The sequence below is a fragment of the Pempheris klunzingeri genome, chromosome 17, assembly GCF_042242105.1.
Source record: "Pempheris klunzingeri isolate RE-2024b chromosome 17, fPemKlu1.hap1, whole genome shotgun sequence".
NCBI lineage: Eukaryota > Metazoa > Chordata > Actinopteri > Acropomatiformes > Pempheridae > Pempheris > Pempheris klunzingeri.
Genome location: NC_092028.1, coordinates 19,095,191 through 19,109,816, shown reverse-complemented (window position 1 = coordinate 19,109,816; position 14,626 = coordinate 19,095,191). Strand labels below are relative to the sequence as shown.

General features: G+C 44.4%; 4 protein-coding genes across 4 annotated transcripts in view; 2 read left to right on the top strand and 2 right to left on the bottom strand.

Moving 5' to 3' along the window:
* The window catches only part of kcnt2b (potassium sodium-activated channel subfamily T member 2b), a 32,459-nt gene extending 32,336 nt beyond the window's left edge, over positions 1-123 (top strand). The window contains exon 30 of the mRNA XM_070847485.1: positions 6-123. Within this exon, the coding sequence (XP_070703586.1) occupies positions 6-123 (118 nt within the window). The remainder of the gene's footprint in view (positions 1-5) is intronic.
* Positions 124-2,427: 2,304 nt separating this feature from the next.
* On the top strand, positions 2,428-4,608 carry LOC139216393 (C-signal-like). Its single transcript, XM_070847486.1, has 6 exons — positions 2,428-2,584; positions 2,784-2,838; positions 2,989-3,176; positions 3,297-3,458; positions 3,562-3,672; positions 4,413-4,608. The coding sequence occupies exons 1-6, from the start codon at positions 2,441-2,443 to the stop codon at positions 4,524-4,526; spliced, it is 774 nt and encodes a 257-aa protein (XP_070703587.1). The 5' UTR covers positions 2,428-2,440; the 3' UTR covers positions 4,527-4,608.
* A 124-nt stretch (positions 4,609-4,732) lies between these two features.
* On the bottom strand, positions 4,733-8,647 carry LOC139217137 (E3 ubiquitin-protein ligase TRIM39-like). The gene is made up of 6 exons (XM_070848425.1): positions 8,108-8,647; positions 7,841-7,936; positions 5,862-6,092; positions 5,756-5,778; positions 5,545-5,663; positions 4,733-5,292 (listed from the first exon to the last, which is right to left on the bottom strand). The coding sequence occupies exons 1-6, from the start codon at positions 8,645-8,647 to the stop codon at positions 4,733-4,735; spliced, it is 1,569 nt and encodes a 522-aa protein (XP_070704526.1).
* Positions 8,648-9,533: 886 nt separating this feature from the next.
* Positions 9,534-14,069, bottom strand: gipc1 (GIPC PDZ domain containing family, member 1). Its single transcript, XM_070848426.1, has 6 exons — positions 13,513-14,069; positions 13,227-13,412; positions 12,892-13,072; positions 12,217-12,329; positions 12,048-12,129; positions 9,534-11,956 (listed from the first exon to the last, which is right to left on the bottom strand). Exons 1-6 carry the CDS (start codon positions 13,810-13,812, stop codon positions 11,805-11,807), a joined length of 1,014 nt encoding a protein of 337 aa, XP_070704527.1. The 5' UTR covers positions 13,813-14,069; the 3' UTR covers positions 9,534-11,804.
* Between the last annotated feature and the right edge of the window lie 557 nt (positions 14,070-14,626).

Sequence of the window (14,626 nt, the reverse complement as noted above, 5' to 3'; positions counted from 1 at the left end):
TGCAGGTACCTGATCAGACCAGACCCCCTCTCTCTGGTACCCAATCAGGGTAGCGGCAGGAAGTGCAGCGCCGGGCTTTCAGAGAGTCACAGGTTCGATACACAGGACAGTACCCATCTGTGAGAGACAAATAAAGACAAATATACTGTCAAAACACTGCCAGAGAGAGGAGAAACAACAACACACTCTTGACAGAAAGGAAAAAATCAAGAAACGGTGAGATGGAATGGGTTGCAGCCATGTGGCACATTGCCCTTGTATTTTCTCCACATTCAGTCCCGATGAACTCAGAGGTGCCAGACACACATGGACCTTTTCTATCACAATGGGAATGTTTTATTTATGCACCTTCCTATTTTCAAAGCAGAGAGCTGCGGACACAGAAGTGCATTTAATGAAAAACTGTATGTATTTATATCTGTTTATGTGCATGTTATGTGCTGCATCATGTATGTGCAGAGTGTCTGTACGTGTGTACTGTATGCATGTGCAAGTGTGTGAGTGAATGCGTATGTTTGCTTATGGATCAAGAGCAAGACACTGCCAATTCTATCCGGACAGCCAAACAAATCTGCTGCCAGTTCAAAGTCAAGGGAGGTTCTTTTTGAGAGTGTATGTCCTTTTTTGTGTTGTAGGTGTGTTTTGTCACACTTAATGTTGTTTGACGTATTTGAAAGTGACACTACAGTGGACACACGCTGTGATTTTTGTTTTTTGTTTTTATTTTTTGGTCTTCATAAAGACTTTTTGAAACTTTTTACCTGTTGCTTATACAGTTCACAACACACGCATTTGTTTACGCTGACCAGCAGCAGAGGAATCCAAAGAACGCAGTCTTAACAGTGGACATAAGTAGACAGCCGACATGCATTGTCAGTGCAGGGCCTTGAGCCACATTGCAGTCTGAAGTATTTTATTCTCCTCGGTCATGTGATTTCTCTCACATGAGGGATCTCTCACCAAACCTGATCCTGAATTTATCGTTTCCCTGTTTTGTCCCACTCTCTCCGCTTCTGGCAGTCAGTGTGAGCCGTCTTGCCACCACCTTCCTTTTGCTGACATGCACGTTAGAGATGCAGGGGATGGACAAAATAACAGGAACATATACCATAATATAATGCCATCCAGTACAAGAGCCCTGCAATAAATACTACCTTTGTGAAGCTTATGATGTAACATCTCTGAGGCGGTGTCAGAGAGGTGTTGATTCAGCTCTCAGTTTTGAAGCCGATTTATAAGCTTTATAATTAAATATCTGCTGTATTTATTGCACACTGCAATAAATATCCACTTTTTCAAGTAATTAGTTTGCTAATTAAAATCTAAAATATAATTTGGTTTTCAGCCAGAACCATCTAATTTCTCTGACAAGTGGAAAATGTGCCAATTGTATTAAAATGTACTGATTATCATAGTATTATCAACCTAGTCTACCTTTTTTTCATAGATTTTAAGTCGTTTAAATGAACGTGACATTTTAATCTGTTATACTAAAGTAAATTACTTGTTAGGGTGGACATTTATGCCGCTTGTTTACCAAGGATTTGCAGATCTCTGTAATTTTTTTGTCCGAAATCCTCAATGTGCCGTTTCACACAGAAATGGTGCATGTCATGTGGTGGGAATGCTAACCAGCATACCCGCCAACACCACTGCTGTAGCTTTAGTGCCATTATACAGGATGAAAATGTGTATATATTAAAGTCAGTCGTTATAGCTTGTCGTTTAGTCTTTATTGCTGTTAATTTACGCTGCTACAATCAGAATCTCTCCGGATGATTTCACTCATTAGATTCATCATTTTAGTCATATGTCAAACCGTTTGAAAACGAGTCACATTGTTTTTTTTCTAAAATAATAACTGAATTGTCTCACACAATATGTCTTTTGTGTGATTGACCTAGCCCACATTCCTGTGCTATTTTTTTTCTTGGATTCATAAATCCAAGTATGACTCATGACTAAGCAGCCCTAATTCATCGACTGTGATCTTCCCCAGCTTACCAAAGAAAACACAACACATGTTGCATCAGTTATGGATCCGTACTGTTGGGTAAGTTTGTTTAGACAAAGTAGAGATCAGCTCACTGGACTTTTCCTTTATGTTGGTAACCAACACAAAGGTCCTTTGCTGTTTGTGTTGCTTTGTTTCTCTGAGCTTTTAAAAGTCACGATGAACTACACGCCTTCCTTTCATGTTGCATGTTTAATTTTGATAAAGATGTTTATTTTCATTATTCACATCTTCATCTCACAATATGTGAGTCCACACAAACCTGACTTGTCACAGTGACTTGCTCGGTTTTTGAGGTGGAGCGGAAGCTGAAGTGTATACACATGCCATATGAGAAGGTGGGTGTGGCCAGTCTTAAGCCAAACATTTAACAAAGGCTTCAGACAAGAGCTCAGAGGGAGACCAGTGCAAAGTGAGGCCGAGGAAATGGCAGTGCAACCAGTCAACGTGCTTATCACAGGGGCAAACAGAGGCCTGGGCCTGGAGATGGTTAAGCAGATGCTGGAGGGCCCCTGTTCAGTGAGAAAGCTGTTCGCCTGCTGCAGGGATCCAGATGGAGCCAGGGCGGAGGTGAGAGCATTTACTTCCTCTGTGGCTCATTGAGCTCTTCAACAAATAACTGTATTTCTACTCCCTAAATTATGGACAGAAGATTTTCAAAAAGTGATCTTGAAAAAGTGAAACTCCTTGAGTGAATAGTATGAGTACAAGTGCCTGAGACTCTTTGCTGTTGTGCATTACAAACTTGTTTTCCTCTGTGTATTTACAGAGCTTGCAAACACTGGCAAAGAAGCATCCTGGCGTCGTCTACGTCCTCCGCCTGGGTACAAGTTCTCTCTTCCTCCTTTATTCTGCTCTCTTGCTCAAGCAGACACTGGCCTTGCCTCTGTGTTTATCCCAATGCTGTGATTTTCCTGTATCTGTGTGCTATTGACGACCACTGATGCTCCACTTTTTTTTTTTCTCTCTGTCAGACGCCAACGACCTTTGCAGCATAAAACAATGTGCACAGCAGGTGGCGTCTCTGGTGGGGAAGGGGGGTCTCAACCTGCTGATTAACAACGCAGGGATCCTGGTCAGAGCCACCCTGCAGGACACCACTCCTGAGGACATGCAGAATACCTTCACCACTAATGTCGTGGGCCCTATGAACATCATTAAAGTAAGGGAGAGTGAGATCCAGTGTCATGTCTGAAACACAGAATACCTCAACAATGTATTATCTCAATTTAAAAAAAAAGGAAATTGGGTGGTGCTAGTTCCTGAAACTTGTCATCATTAGGAGTTCCTGCCCCTCCTTCGTGCAGCAGTGAAGGCCAGTACGCTGAAAGGGATGTCCTGCTGCAAAGCGGCTGTTGTCAACATCTCCACACTTTTGTCCTCAATGGAAGTTATGCAACAGACATATTCCTTCTTCCCTGCCGTCCCCTACCGCGTCAGCAAGGTAAATGACAACCTGCTACTCAAAGGCCGCTCACACCTCAACTGCTCTGTCGTCGGTATTATTTTTCTGACCTCTCCTGTTTTCCTCCCTCTCCTGTTACCAGGCAGGGCTGAACATGCTGACCCTGTGTGCTGCAGAGGAGCTGAAGAGGGAGGAGATCCTGTTTTCCATGCTGCACCCTGGCTGGGTGCGCACTGACATGGGTGGAGATGACGTGAGTCAGCAATTTTCACTTATCATAAAGGATACAATGAAAACCAGAGCCAGCTCTGAATAACAGTCTGCTTTATTAACTGAGAAGAACAATATTAACATTGTGTTGTATGATTTCACAATTTACACACAATGGTTTTGAATGTTGTGCAGTCTCTGAAAATGAAGAGAAGAAAGAACTACAGTGGGTATTGTTATATCAATACAATCCACAGACAAAAACTAGAGAACTAAGTAGTTTTTACAAAGTAGGCTTCTTCACTTCACGTGTTTTGCTCAGAGCCGATGAGGTTTTCGATGAGGTCTGATCAAGTAATCCTCCTGTAGTTAATCAGATATTCAAAACAATGTGACAGAAAGTAGGATTATCAATTTAGACAGATACATACGGAATACTATGATGATTTGCCTGTTTATAGCATTGTTATACATGACACAATCACATTCATAAAACTTTATATTTAACTTTTGTTTAAACATCAGACTTCAGTTCATGAATATAGCATAGCTCTTGCCACAGCTGCATGTATTTTCCTAATTTGCTTCTTCTGCTTTGTGAAGTATACACATAAGTCAGATTTGAACCACTTCTATTGCTTTAAATGTGAATGTAGCCGTTGAGCATTGATAACCGCTCTGTGGATGGAAACAATGGATTGTCTGTCCTTTCCCCAACCAAGAGTGAGGAGAATTGACCTCCCGAGTGAGCCTTCGTGTTATCTGTGTGTTTCCAACCACCAGGGGGAGATTGATTCTCCGGAGAGTGTGAAGGGGATGCTGAGCATCATGGCTTCCCTGACCGAGAAGCAGAACGGAGCCTTCCTGGATTACACTGGCAAGACCGTCCCATGGTAGCTTTAAACAAATACTTTGTACTTCATACACTGCAGCCAATCACTAAGTGAATGCAAGAGAAATAAACGAACACGTGTTCTAATTACTTTGCTTGTATCGTGTTCATTTTATGCACAAATATGAACTGACATCCTTTGCTTAAATGGTTCACACATTGGTAATTTCTTAAATTTGAAACATTAGGTCCTCTGTAAGGTGTTCTCAGATCACCATGAGGCACTGTTCCACACGGCCACCTTGACGGGGCAGATCTTTAGTGGGTTGGGATTATTCCCGTTGATGTTGGCCCCAGGGCAGAAGAAGGGGTACATCTTCTCAGTGAAGAAGTCGGTGAAGGTGTAGATGTGCATCATGCTGACAGGGTTGGAGAAGGCCACCTCTCCGGAGTCGTAGTCCAGCTGCACCCTGACTCGTGTCAGCTCTCCCTCAAGATGCAGCGTGGTGCTGGGCCTCGTCATGGCAGAGTACTCACCCTCGTAGTGCGAGATCATCCAAAAGCCACCCTCGGGACAGCCTGAGATGCGGCCTTTCCTGTCAATGGACTCCTTAACCACCCCGAGCATCCAGTCCGTCTTCTCCCCTACCTCCACCTCCCAGGCATGGCGGCCCGAAGTGAAGCCTTCTGAGCCCAGCACGAACACAAAGTGGCCAAAACGTTCAGGATTGTCAGGGAGCTGCTGGAGGGATCCACTGTTGGCGACACAGGTCAGGCCTGGGGAGAGGGACAGCCAGGAGTAGGCAGTGTTGGGGTCCAGGGTGATCGGTGCTGAAAGGGAAAAAGAAAAGAAAAACTGACCGTGACATAACAATGTACACAAAAGAGGGAATGAATTCCTTTTGAGGAACAACACTTTTTTTTACCAACATGATTAAAAACAAAGCCGGTGCGTGTTGACCTAACAATGGTCTTCCTCGGGGGCGAACTATTGATTGACTACAACAACTCCATAACAATTAAACTGACTTGGTTCACAAAATTCTTCATGTCACACACACACAGTATCACATGAGTGCTTACTGTACTGAACCAGCTCCGCCATCTTCTCCCACACATGGTACTTGAGGGAACTGACATGCTTGGCCACATCTATAAGAGCACCTGACACTTTTTCTGGATCCTTCTGTTGGATTTGTGCTCTGTGGGGAGAAAATCACACAGGAATCAGTCAGTACTGAATAACTAGTGAGCTGAATGCATAAGCAGATGAGGAGGATCAGAAAATTTTTACCTTTTCTTTGTGTTGGTGTAATTCTGAAATCAGAAGAGAGAGTATTTACAAACCGTTTGCATGACCGTCTGAATTCAGAGACAAAAATGTATAAAAACTCTCTTACCTTGAGGAAGAGAGCATCACTGGAGGCAATCTCATTCTCGATAGCAATGACAGCGTGAGAGAAGGTGAGGATACCACTGGTGATGCTCTCTGACTTCTTCTTCACCAGTTCTTTCTTCTCCTCCTCCTCCTGCTGCAGGGCAGCCAGACGAGTCTTCTCTTCCTTCTGCAGAAACTCCCGCAGCTGCTCAAACTCCTCTTTTATCTGCTTTTCTGTGGCCTGACTCTGGGCCTAGCACACATGCAAATAAGCATCAACATGGAAGCACACCGACTGTACAATAATGTGACCAGTACAGTATTTGTAGTCTCCTGTTGTAGTCTAGTCGTCTTATCTTGTCGTCTCCTTTGGGATTTTCATAATGTAATAAGGGATTATTATTAGAGTCTGACAGCATTATGGACCGGATCCCTTCAGAGATAAACCTGTAAGACTCTTTTTGTTTGACCAGAAACAGCCGTCATATCGCTCAGTTCAAAGCCACCAGACTCCACTGACAAAAACAGTAATTTTACCTCACAGAACATGGATGTTGCTAGTGCAGTCGCTGTGACTTTGGTGTTGAAACACATTAGTTTGGATCTGAACGAACTCTTTAAAACAGCAGAGTTGCACAATAACACAAACAAACTAACCAACTGAGGCAGCTGTAGACCAGAAACTTTCGTTTTCTGGTAAGTAAAATTACTATTTTTTTCAGTGGAGTCTGGTGGCTTTGAACTGAGCGATATAACAACTGTTTCTGGTCAAACAAAAAGGGTCTTGCAGGTCTATCTGTGTAGGGATCCTTTATGTAATGTTGTCAGACACTTTGAATAACAATCTGAGCTTGTCAGTGCCAAAACAACTTCTTTGGCAGGCCTGGTTGTTGATTACATCACAGCCATTGTAGCCCATTCATACTTGCTGGCTGAGGCGATTTATTGGACCAATTCCAAAACTTTTGGAGTACAGTAATTTTGCTTAGCAGAAAACAAGTTACTGGTCTACAGCTGCTTCAGTTTGTTAGTTTGTTTGTTATTGTGTGACTCTGCTGTTTTAAAAAGCTAGTTCAGATCCAAACCCAAACAAAACACTAAAGCACAGCAACTACACTTTGCTACTTCCATGTCTGTGAGGTAAAATTACTACTTTTGTCAATGGAGTCTGGTGGTTTTGAACCGTGCGATGCAACAGGTGTTTCTGGATAAACAAGGTCTGTCTCTGTAGGGATCCTTTCCACAATGTTGTCAGACACTTAGAATAACAATCTGAGCCGGTCAGTGGCTAAAACACCAAAAGATTACATTACAGCCATTGTAACCCATTGCAGCTTCCAGGCTGGGCAACGAATTCCAAAACTTTTTGTACGTACAAGATGTGGCCTAGGTTTAAAAAAAACTGGAGTTATCCTTTAGTGGACTCCTTTTCTTTTTTACACATCCATCTCATGACTTTTTCTTACTTTAATACTGCTTTCTGTAATGTTACTTTTGCACCTTTAACTCACACGTGTACCTCTTTAAAAGTAAGTGTCCCTAATATTTTGCACATTCAATTTGTTCCCTGGTCATAAAATAAAAAGAAAATGATACCCCATCATGACCCTGCAGTTTCCTCACTTCCTGCATATGGCATCTCTAAAAGCATCACTATGATACACTTGTTGGATTTAATCTCCCTTTCCTTGTTTTGCCTCAATATCGATCTAATGTCCCTTTAAAATATACTATATTATACTATATTGTCAGGCTGTGCTGGTTCTGAGTTAAGCTAATTTTTCTGAATGTGTCAAAATTGTTAACTGTGTTCTTGTTTTGAGCAGTAAATTCTAAATACTTAACAAAAGCCTTCCCACCCTAAAACAAACCAGGTGGCTTTTCTAACTTCTTGGCGGAGGTGTTTACACACTAACAGCACGTGGCTCAACCTCAGTCACAGGCACATCAGCGGCCATGCTGGTCCTCCAGTGTTTCGTGGATCTCTGTGTTTATTGATACCTTGATGTGGACCGTTGTGTCATCACACCCCTGCTTGGCTTCATACAGGCAGCGCAGGGTTTTCTTCAGAGGAATGAGCTCTTTCTTCATCTCTGCCTGGAGGGTGAGGGTGGAGAAAGTGTCAAAATGTCAGACAGCATGCAATCGCTGAAATGTATCCTGAAATCATTTTGACAAGCCTTAGAAATGTGAAATGTTTCTGGCTTTGCACAGCATGGAGTCCATTTAAAACCATAACAAACTGCAGCCGAACAAGAATTTCGTTACCTTGAGGTCCTGAGCTCCCTCTTCCAAGGGACACACTCGGTGCCCTTGGTGCTTCTTGGAGGTGTGACACACACAGCAGAGGACTTCGAAGTCATCCAGACAGAAGAGCTTGAGAACTTCCCCGTGAGTGATGCACGTCACCTCCACCATCCCCACTGGCTCCCCTGCTCCGCCTGCCCATGGTCCAGCTGTGCCCGCCTTGCGCTCCTGCTCCCTCAGGAAGGTGTCGGCCACGTTCTTCAGCGCCAGGCTGACTGTGGGCTCCGTCAGGGAGCACTTCCTCCGGCAGATGGGACACTCGCGCCTGGCTTTCTTCTTGTTCCAGAACTGCTGCAGACAGGCTCGGCAGAAGCTGTGGCTGCACTTGAGCACCACAGGCTCCTTGAAGATCTCACAGCAGACGGGACAAGATAACTCCTCTTCCAGCATGGAGCCTGACCGCGAGGACATTGCCCGCGGCCGAAGGGCTGAAGCTACCTTTGGACTCTGGAGGAAGGAAAGTTTTCCAGGCTGAGAGGAAGCACGGGGACGCAGCGCCATGGCAGGTTCCTGTGGCGGGGGGGGATGCTTTTATAGCTGGGGTTGTTTGTTGCAGAAAATGCACTGTTAGGAAGAAGTGCTCCTCTCTGACTGACTGTGTGACTCCACAGAGTAATCTGGACGTTTAAGAGCAACCAGGGTTATAGATCAACAGGGACTTGAAGAACAGGTTTCCTTCACTTCTAGTAAATAAAGGACATGTCACCACCCCTCATCTGCCGGCCACACCAGGGCTCTGTGAAACAGCAGACTCCTGCTGAGCCAAGTCATGTTTTTCTTCCTCACAGAAGAAAAGCAAGAAAGTGCTCTGGTCTACTTTTGAGTATAAAGAGCAGTGAATGCAGGGGGTATGGTAATAGGACACTGGTGACGTTAGGAGATAAACAGAATGCAAAACAGCTACATGAGACTTAAATCATTTACAGGTTAAACATGCTGCTAAGGTACAAAGTGTTGGACCTGGACAGATCTCCCGAGTTAACCATGAGGCCTGGCGTTGACCCCGCTGAGGCTGACCAGCTCGATCAGGTTTACCACGGTGTATCTTATTCCACTACCTCCGACCGCCTGTCGACACTCCGAGTGATTTCACTGTCTAGTTAAATGTCATGTATATTTCAAGAGGACACGGGAGTGAGAAGAGAAACAAACAACCAGACACGCGTCCTCAGGGAGGGTTTCTGTGAATGTTGGAAAACACTCCAGCAGATCACAACACACACACCGACTCTTTTGTTAACCAGCAGGAAGCAGATAGTGGAGTTAAATACTCTGGACGTTAATAAACATTTTTAGAAACCAAAACAGCGTGCTGTCTGAATGTACTCCTGCAGAGCACTGTGTCGTGTTCAGGAAAGACCAAACAGAAGGAAAACTGCCATGTCGATGTTGTTATTGCATTATAATTGGACATTGACAACAGTGTAATACAAAGCCATCAAAATAATGTGTTCTCCTCAGTGTTACAGTGTTCTAGCATCCGTTTCATTACATAACCCATTTAGATATTTATTAACTCAGAAGAATGAAACAAAACTACAAAACAGCTTCATACATTTGGATATACTGAAAAGGTTAACACCAAAAAACTTCTTGAAGACGCGTGTTTACTTACGCTGAGTAGTTGCTGCAGCATCGCCCGTTTTTCCTCTCAATGAACAACGCAAGTCACTGCGACACGTGATGGAAGTAGTTTGGTATCATTCTGCTCCAATGACAGGATATACTTGCATTTTTCAGCACCATGCACCAGAATGCATACTTCTGACAAAAACTAAAAGAAAATAATGCATCAAATGAAGGTATTTTGTTCTTCGAGGAAAACTCTGGTATTTTTAAACCTGGGCACTATTTTTACTTATTCTTTGTTCAAAATGAGTGTACAAAAAGTACAAAAAGTTCAGCCTCAGCCAGCAAGTATGAATGGGCTGCAATGCCTGTGATGTAATCCTTTGGGGCAACCAGACATGCCAAAGTAGGTCCACTGAAAGTGCTTTTTTTGGCACTGACAGGCTCAGATTGTTATTCAAAGTGTCTGACAACATTATGGGAAGGATCCCTACACAGATAGACCTGCAAGACCCTTTTTTTGTTTGACCAGAAATAGCCGTTATATCGCTCAGTTCAAAGCCACCAGACTCCACTAACAAAAACAGTCATTTTACTTACCAGAAAATGGAAGTTTCTGGTCTACAGCTGCCTCGATTGGTTAGTCTGTTTATGTCACTGTGTGACTCTGCTGTTTTAAAGAGTTCGTTCAGATCCAAACTAATGTGTTTCAACACCAAAGTCACAGCAACTGCACTAGCAACATCCATGTTCTGTGAAGTAAAATTACTACTTTTGTCAATGGAGTCTGGTGGATTTGAAGCGTGCAGTGTAACGTGTTTCTGGATGAACAAGAAGGATCTTCCAGGTCTGTCTCTGTAGGGATCCTTTCCATAATGCTGTCAGACTCTTAGAATAACAATCTGAGCCTGTCTTTTTGTCATTTTGTACATACAAGTCATTTTGAACCCAAAATACGTTTAGATGTGGCCTAGGTTTAAAAATACTGGAATTATCCTTTAACAGGTTTCTTTTCTTTTTTTTTTACACATCCATGACTTTTTCTTCTTTAATACTGCCTTCTGTAATGCTTCAAAACAATTAAGTAGTAACACAAAAACAATCAAAACCAACCTTTTACACAAACCATGTTTTAAAATAGACATCACGTCACTTTATATAAAAACACTAGCTATAAAAAAATAAGTCACGCAGTCCACAAACCTGGAAACAATCCTCTTCTCATACAACAACCTTCAATAAAAAGGTAAATTAACACTGACTTTCTGGAACACTGTCAAAACGTATGAAAGTAAGACAGGAATGTGCTGCAGTTAACTTCATTACAGCATTGAGTGTGTTAACAGTGATCAAACACCACTGATCTTTTAGTCAGCGAGCTACACTTTACTGTGACTCTTCTGCAACTACAATTTGTCCCGTTCACCAAAAAAAAAAAAAAAACATAAAAAAACCCAGCAGAATTCATTATGAAGATAAAAACTTAAACAGCACATGCTTGTAAAACTGATCCATAACGGTAACATCGAGTGGTTCAGGAGGACGCTGTAAATCAGGGAGGCCGCTGCCTTGTACTGTGCAATCTCAGTGTAATCTCCGTTCACTTCTGTTGTTGGTTCACAGCGCAGTGCAACACAGTGCAGTGTGGAAAAAAATCACATTTGTTTTGCTAACGTTCAAAGATCTACTTCGTGTTAGCCGTTGTCTTTCATTTCTCCCATATCAGAGACGTGTGCTGTACTTGTTCCACTGCCAGCAACTACAACGATGACATGCGGGGTCATGTGAGGGAATGCTCATCAGCGTGCTCGTAGTTTGTGGAAAAAGCCGGAAGACAAAAAAATAAAAAGAAGCACTTGGGAATTCATCACAGTCACCTTCTTCTCCCATTAACTGCCATTAACCTTGGTGTCTAGGCAGAGTCTCCCAAAGGGGGCACTCTAAAATAAAAATAGTAGGAGTATGCACAGGAATAAAAACAAACTCATGACGGTAGTGTTGTGTTTCCTAGTAGTGCTGAATGCTGTGGGTGTCACACACACGCACACACACTCACACACGGGTTGTTCTGCTCCATTAGTTTCCGTGGTTACACCCGCCCGACCTTAGCGTCGCCGATGGCGCCCCAGACATCGAAAACAAATTCGTCTGGGAAGGCAAAGTCTCCCAGGGTTTCATCTAAAGCCTCGGCAAACTCATCCGGGTTCTTTTTGTCCTTCCCCAGCTCCACCATGGTGGCCGCTGAGGAGACGGAGAGAGAGAGGGAGAGAGAGATTAGCGAACACGAAGCAGCGCACAATGTTTCTGACACCCGCAGAGCGAACACACGCACCCAGCTCGCTGTCTCTGATGCCCATGTAGCTCTCAAGCAGGTCGTCCACCTTCTCGATGGCCTTTTCCTCAAATGCAGAAGGCTGGAGTGAAAAAGATCCAACACACAGTCTCAATAAATGCCACAGAACTCTAAAGAGTTGTTACTCCGCAGGTGTAAACTCACTCACCAGTTCCTCCACTGTGGCGGGGCCTTTAGAGCGCAGCCGCAGAGTTCCTCTGCCCGTCCCCAGCTGGACGCCTGACGCTGACCTGGATCCTCCAGACCGCTGGCTGATCATATCTACACACCACCATTAAACAGACATTCCTAAATGCTTTGCACAGGCCGAAAAATCTGATTTCCTGCTATTCTCCGGCTTTTGCACTGCAGAACATCACATCCCGTCACACTTCTTAGCCCACAATATCTCCTTTTTTTTTTTTTAGACAAGCTCACTCTCATCTGGCTCTCAGCTGAGAATCAGTAAATACAGTTTCTTTGGACTGAATTGTCGTTTTCAGGCTGTTTCACATTCTAACAGAAGAAAATGGACTCAAGGGGCATCTAAATGGCTTAATATGTGCACATATCTAATTAGGTGTTTATTCATTTCATGCATTAAGATTTCAGATTATCGACAATAAACCTGAAAGCAGTAATGAGAACCAAAAAAAACAGAAACATGATGAAACAGCGCTTTTATAGCTACATGTGACCGTTAAACGACTCCAGTATGTCAGTGTGTGCTGAAGAGAGCAGATGAGGCTTCGACAGGAGTTGTGAGACATCTAGTGCTGTGAATGTGATGGTCAACTAACAAATGACTCTCAGGTGACGCAGCGTCTCCTCCTCCAGCACCTACCAAAGGCCTTGAGAGGCTCCACCAGCTTGATGGTGAACTCCTTCCCTTTGGGCAGCTCCTTCAGCATCTTGGCGACCTCATAGTGTCGACACCCAATCAGGCGGTGGCCATTGATCGACTCGATCATATCGCCCACGTTGATGACTTGGATCTGGTGGATGATGCTCCCCTCGCGGATTCTCTGGAAACAGCAAACTTCAAATAAATGATCCAACGCAGCGTCCAGCTCATGACTCTCTAAACTGTTTCCTGATAAAGTCCCGGGGTCAGGCCTTGTCTTCTGGATCCTCGAGTGATAAGAAATCAATGTTCATGGCTATTTTAACATTACTCACCTTGATGAAAGCGTAGCCGGCTCCATTATCAGTGATTGTCAGCCCGAGTGCATCCTCTCCTTTGTACACCTCTATTTCCTTTCGCTGGCCTTTAATGTGGGCAAAAATAAAGTCCTCTAGTCCAATCTGACCTCCCAACAGTTTATCCATGTCCACCTTGTGAGTGTTCAGTGTGCAAAACATAACCTGTGGAGGGACGAGACGAAGCAGTGAGACAGCGCTTTCTCCCCTGCTGAACTGAAGCAAACCTATTTCTGCTCACGCCACAATCGGCACAATGACTCACCTCAGACGGAGGGATCCCAAAGGCCTCACCAATCTTGGCATAGAGCTCCCGCACATTACTGAAGCCCTCAATGCGGCCTGTGGGGCTGCCGTGAGCGAGCTGAGTGTGGAAGATGAGGCGAGGTCGCATGCTGCTGGGTGGAGGAGGCAGCCCTTCAGAGGTGGCTCCCTCTGCCAGCGCGACAATGCCTCCATCTAGGCCATCCATTCCTGGCACATTGAGACCGGCACGGATCGGCTCCGCTTCCTCGTTTTCCACTAACGGGGACGCCTTCTTCCTTCTTCCCAAACCCAGAGGCATAGTAGTCCTGCAGGGAGAGCACAGGGAGGGAGGGGAGGGGACGGGAGGAGGCTGCTCTGGGGCGTTATGCTGCGATCCAGGCCAACATGCACCTGTTCAGCCAAATCAGCTGCAGGTATGTTGGGTGTGTATGTCACAGGAGTGGTATGGCCCTCCAGACCAGCTTGAAAGTGGTCTTAACCAGGTGCTGTATGGATTTACAGATCCACTCATGAAAGCAGCTTACATAGCTGGATCTGTCCAGTCCAGCAGCCTGCAGAGGGTGGTCTTCAGCTGCAACACAGAAACCCTTTGATCAAATCACTCATTGAACAAAGCAGTGACATCTCCACCATACCAGCAGTTCAAATGTGCTGTCCCATTAGCTTAAAATACTATGACATGTTTGTGGCATTAAATACTTTTACTTTAACATTTCAGCCTGGACAGTCAGGACAGCTAATTTTAGCTGCTAGCAGTGAGGAACACACATCTTTCACTTCTAGCAACACAAACACTGACAACTCTCAGGTAAGCTAGCAGCCTAGCATGTAGCTACTGAAAACGGAGGCTAGTTAACCTCTATCGGTCGTAAATCAAAGTGAGACAGTTCCTGAAGTGGCTTGGACGTCTGAGGCTAGTTAGCAGGCTCAAGTATGATCGCTAGATGTGGACAGAGGGGAGTAAACATGGCAGGCCGGTCATTCTTACCGGAGCAGGAGTTTTAGCCAACTGTCGTTAGCTCTTCCTGCTAGCTTAGCCTGCTAACGCTGCCGCTGGGAGCTGTCAGATAATTAACGCAACGCTCGCAGGGGAAGTCCAATATGTTTGGCGC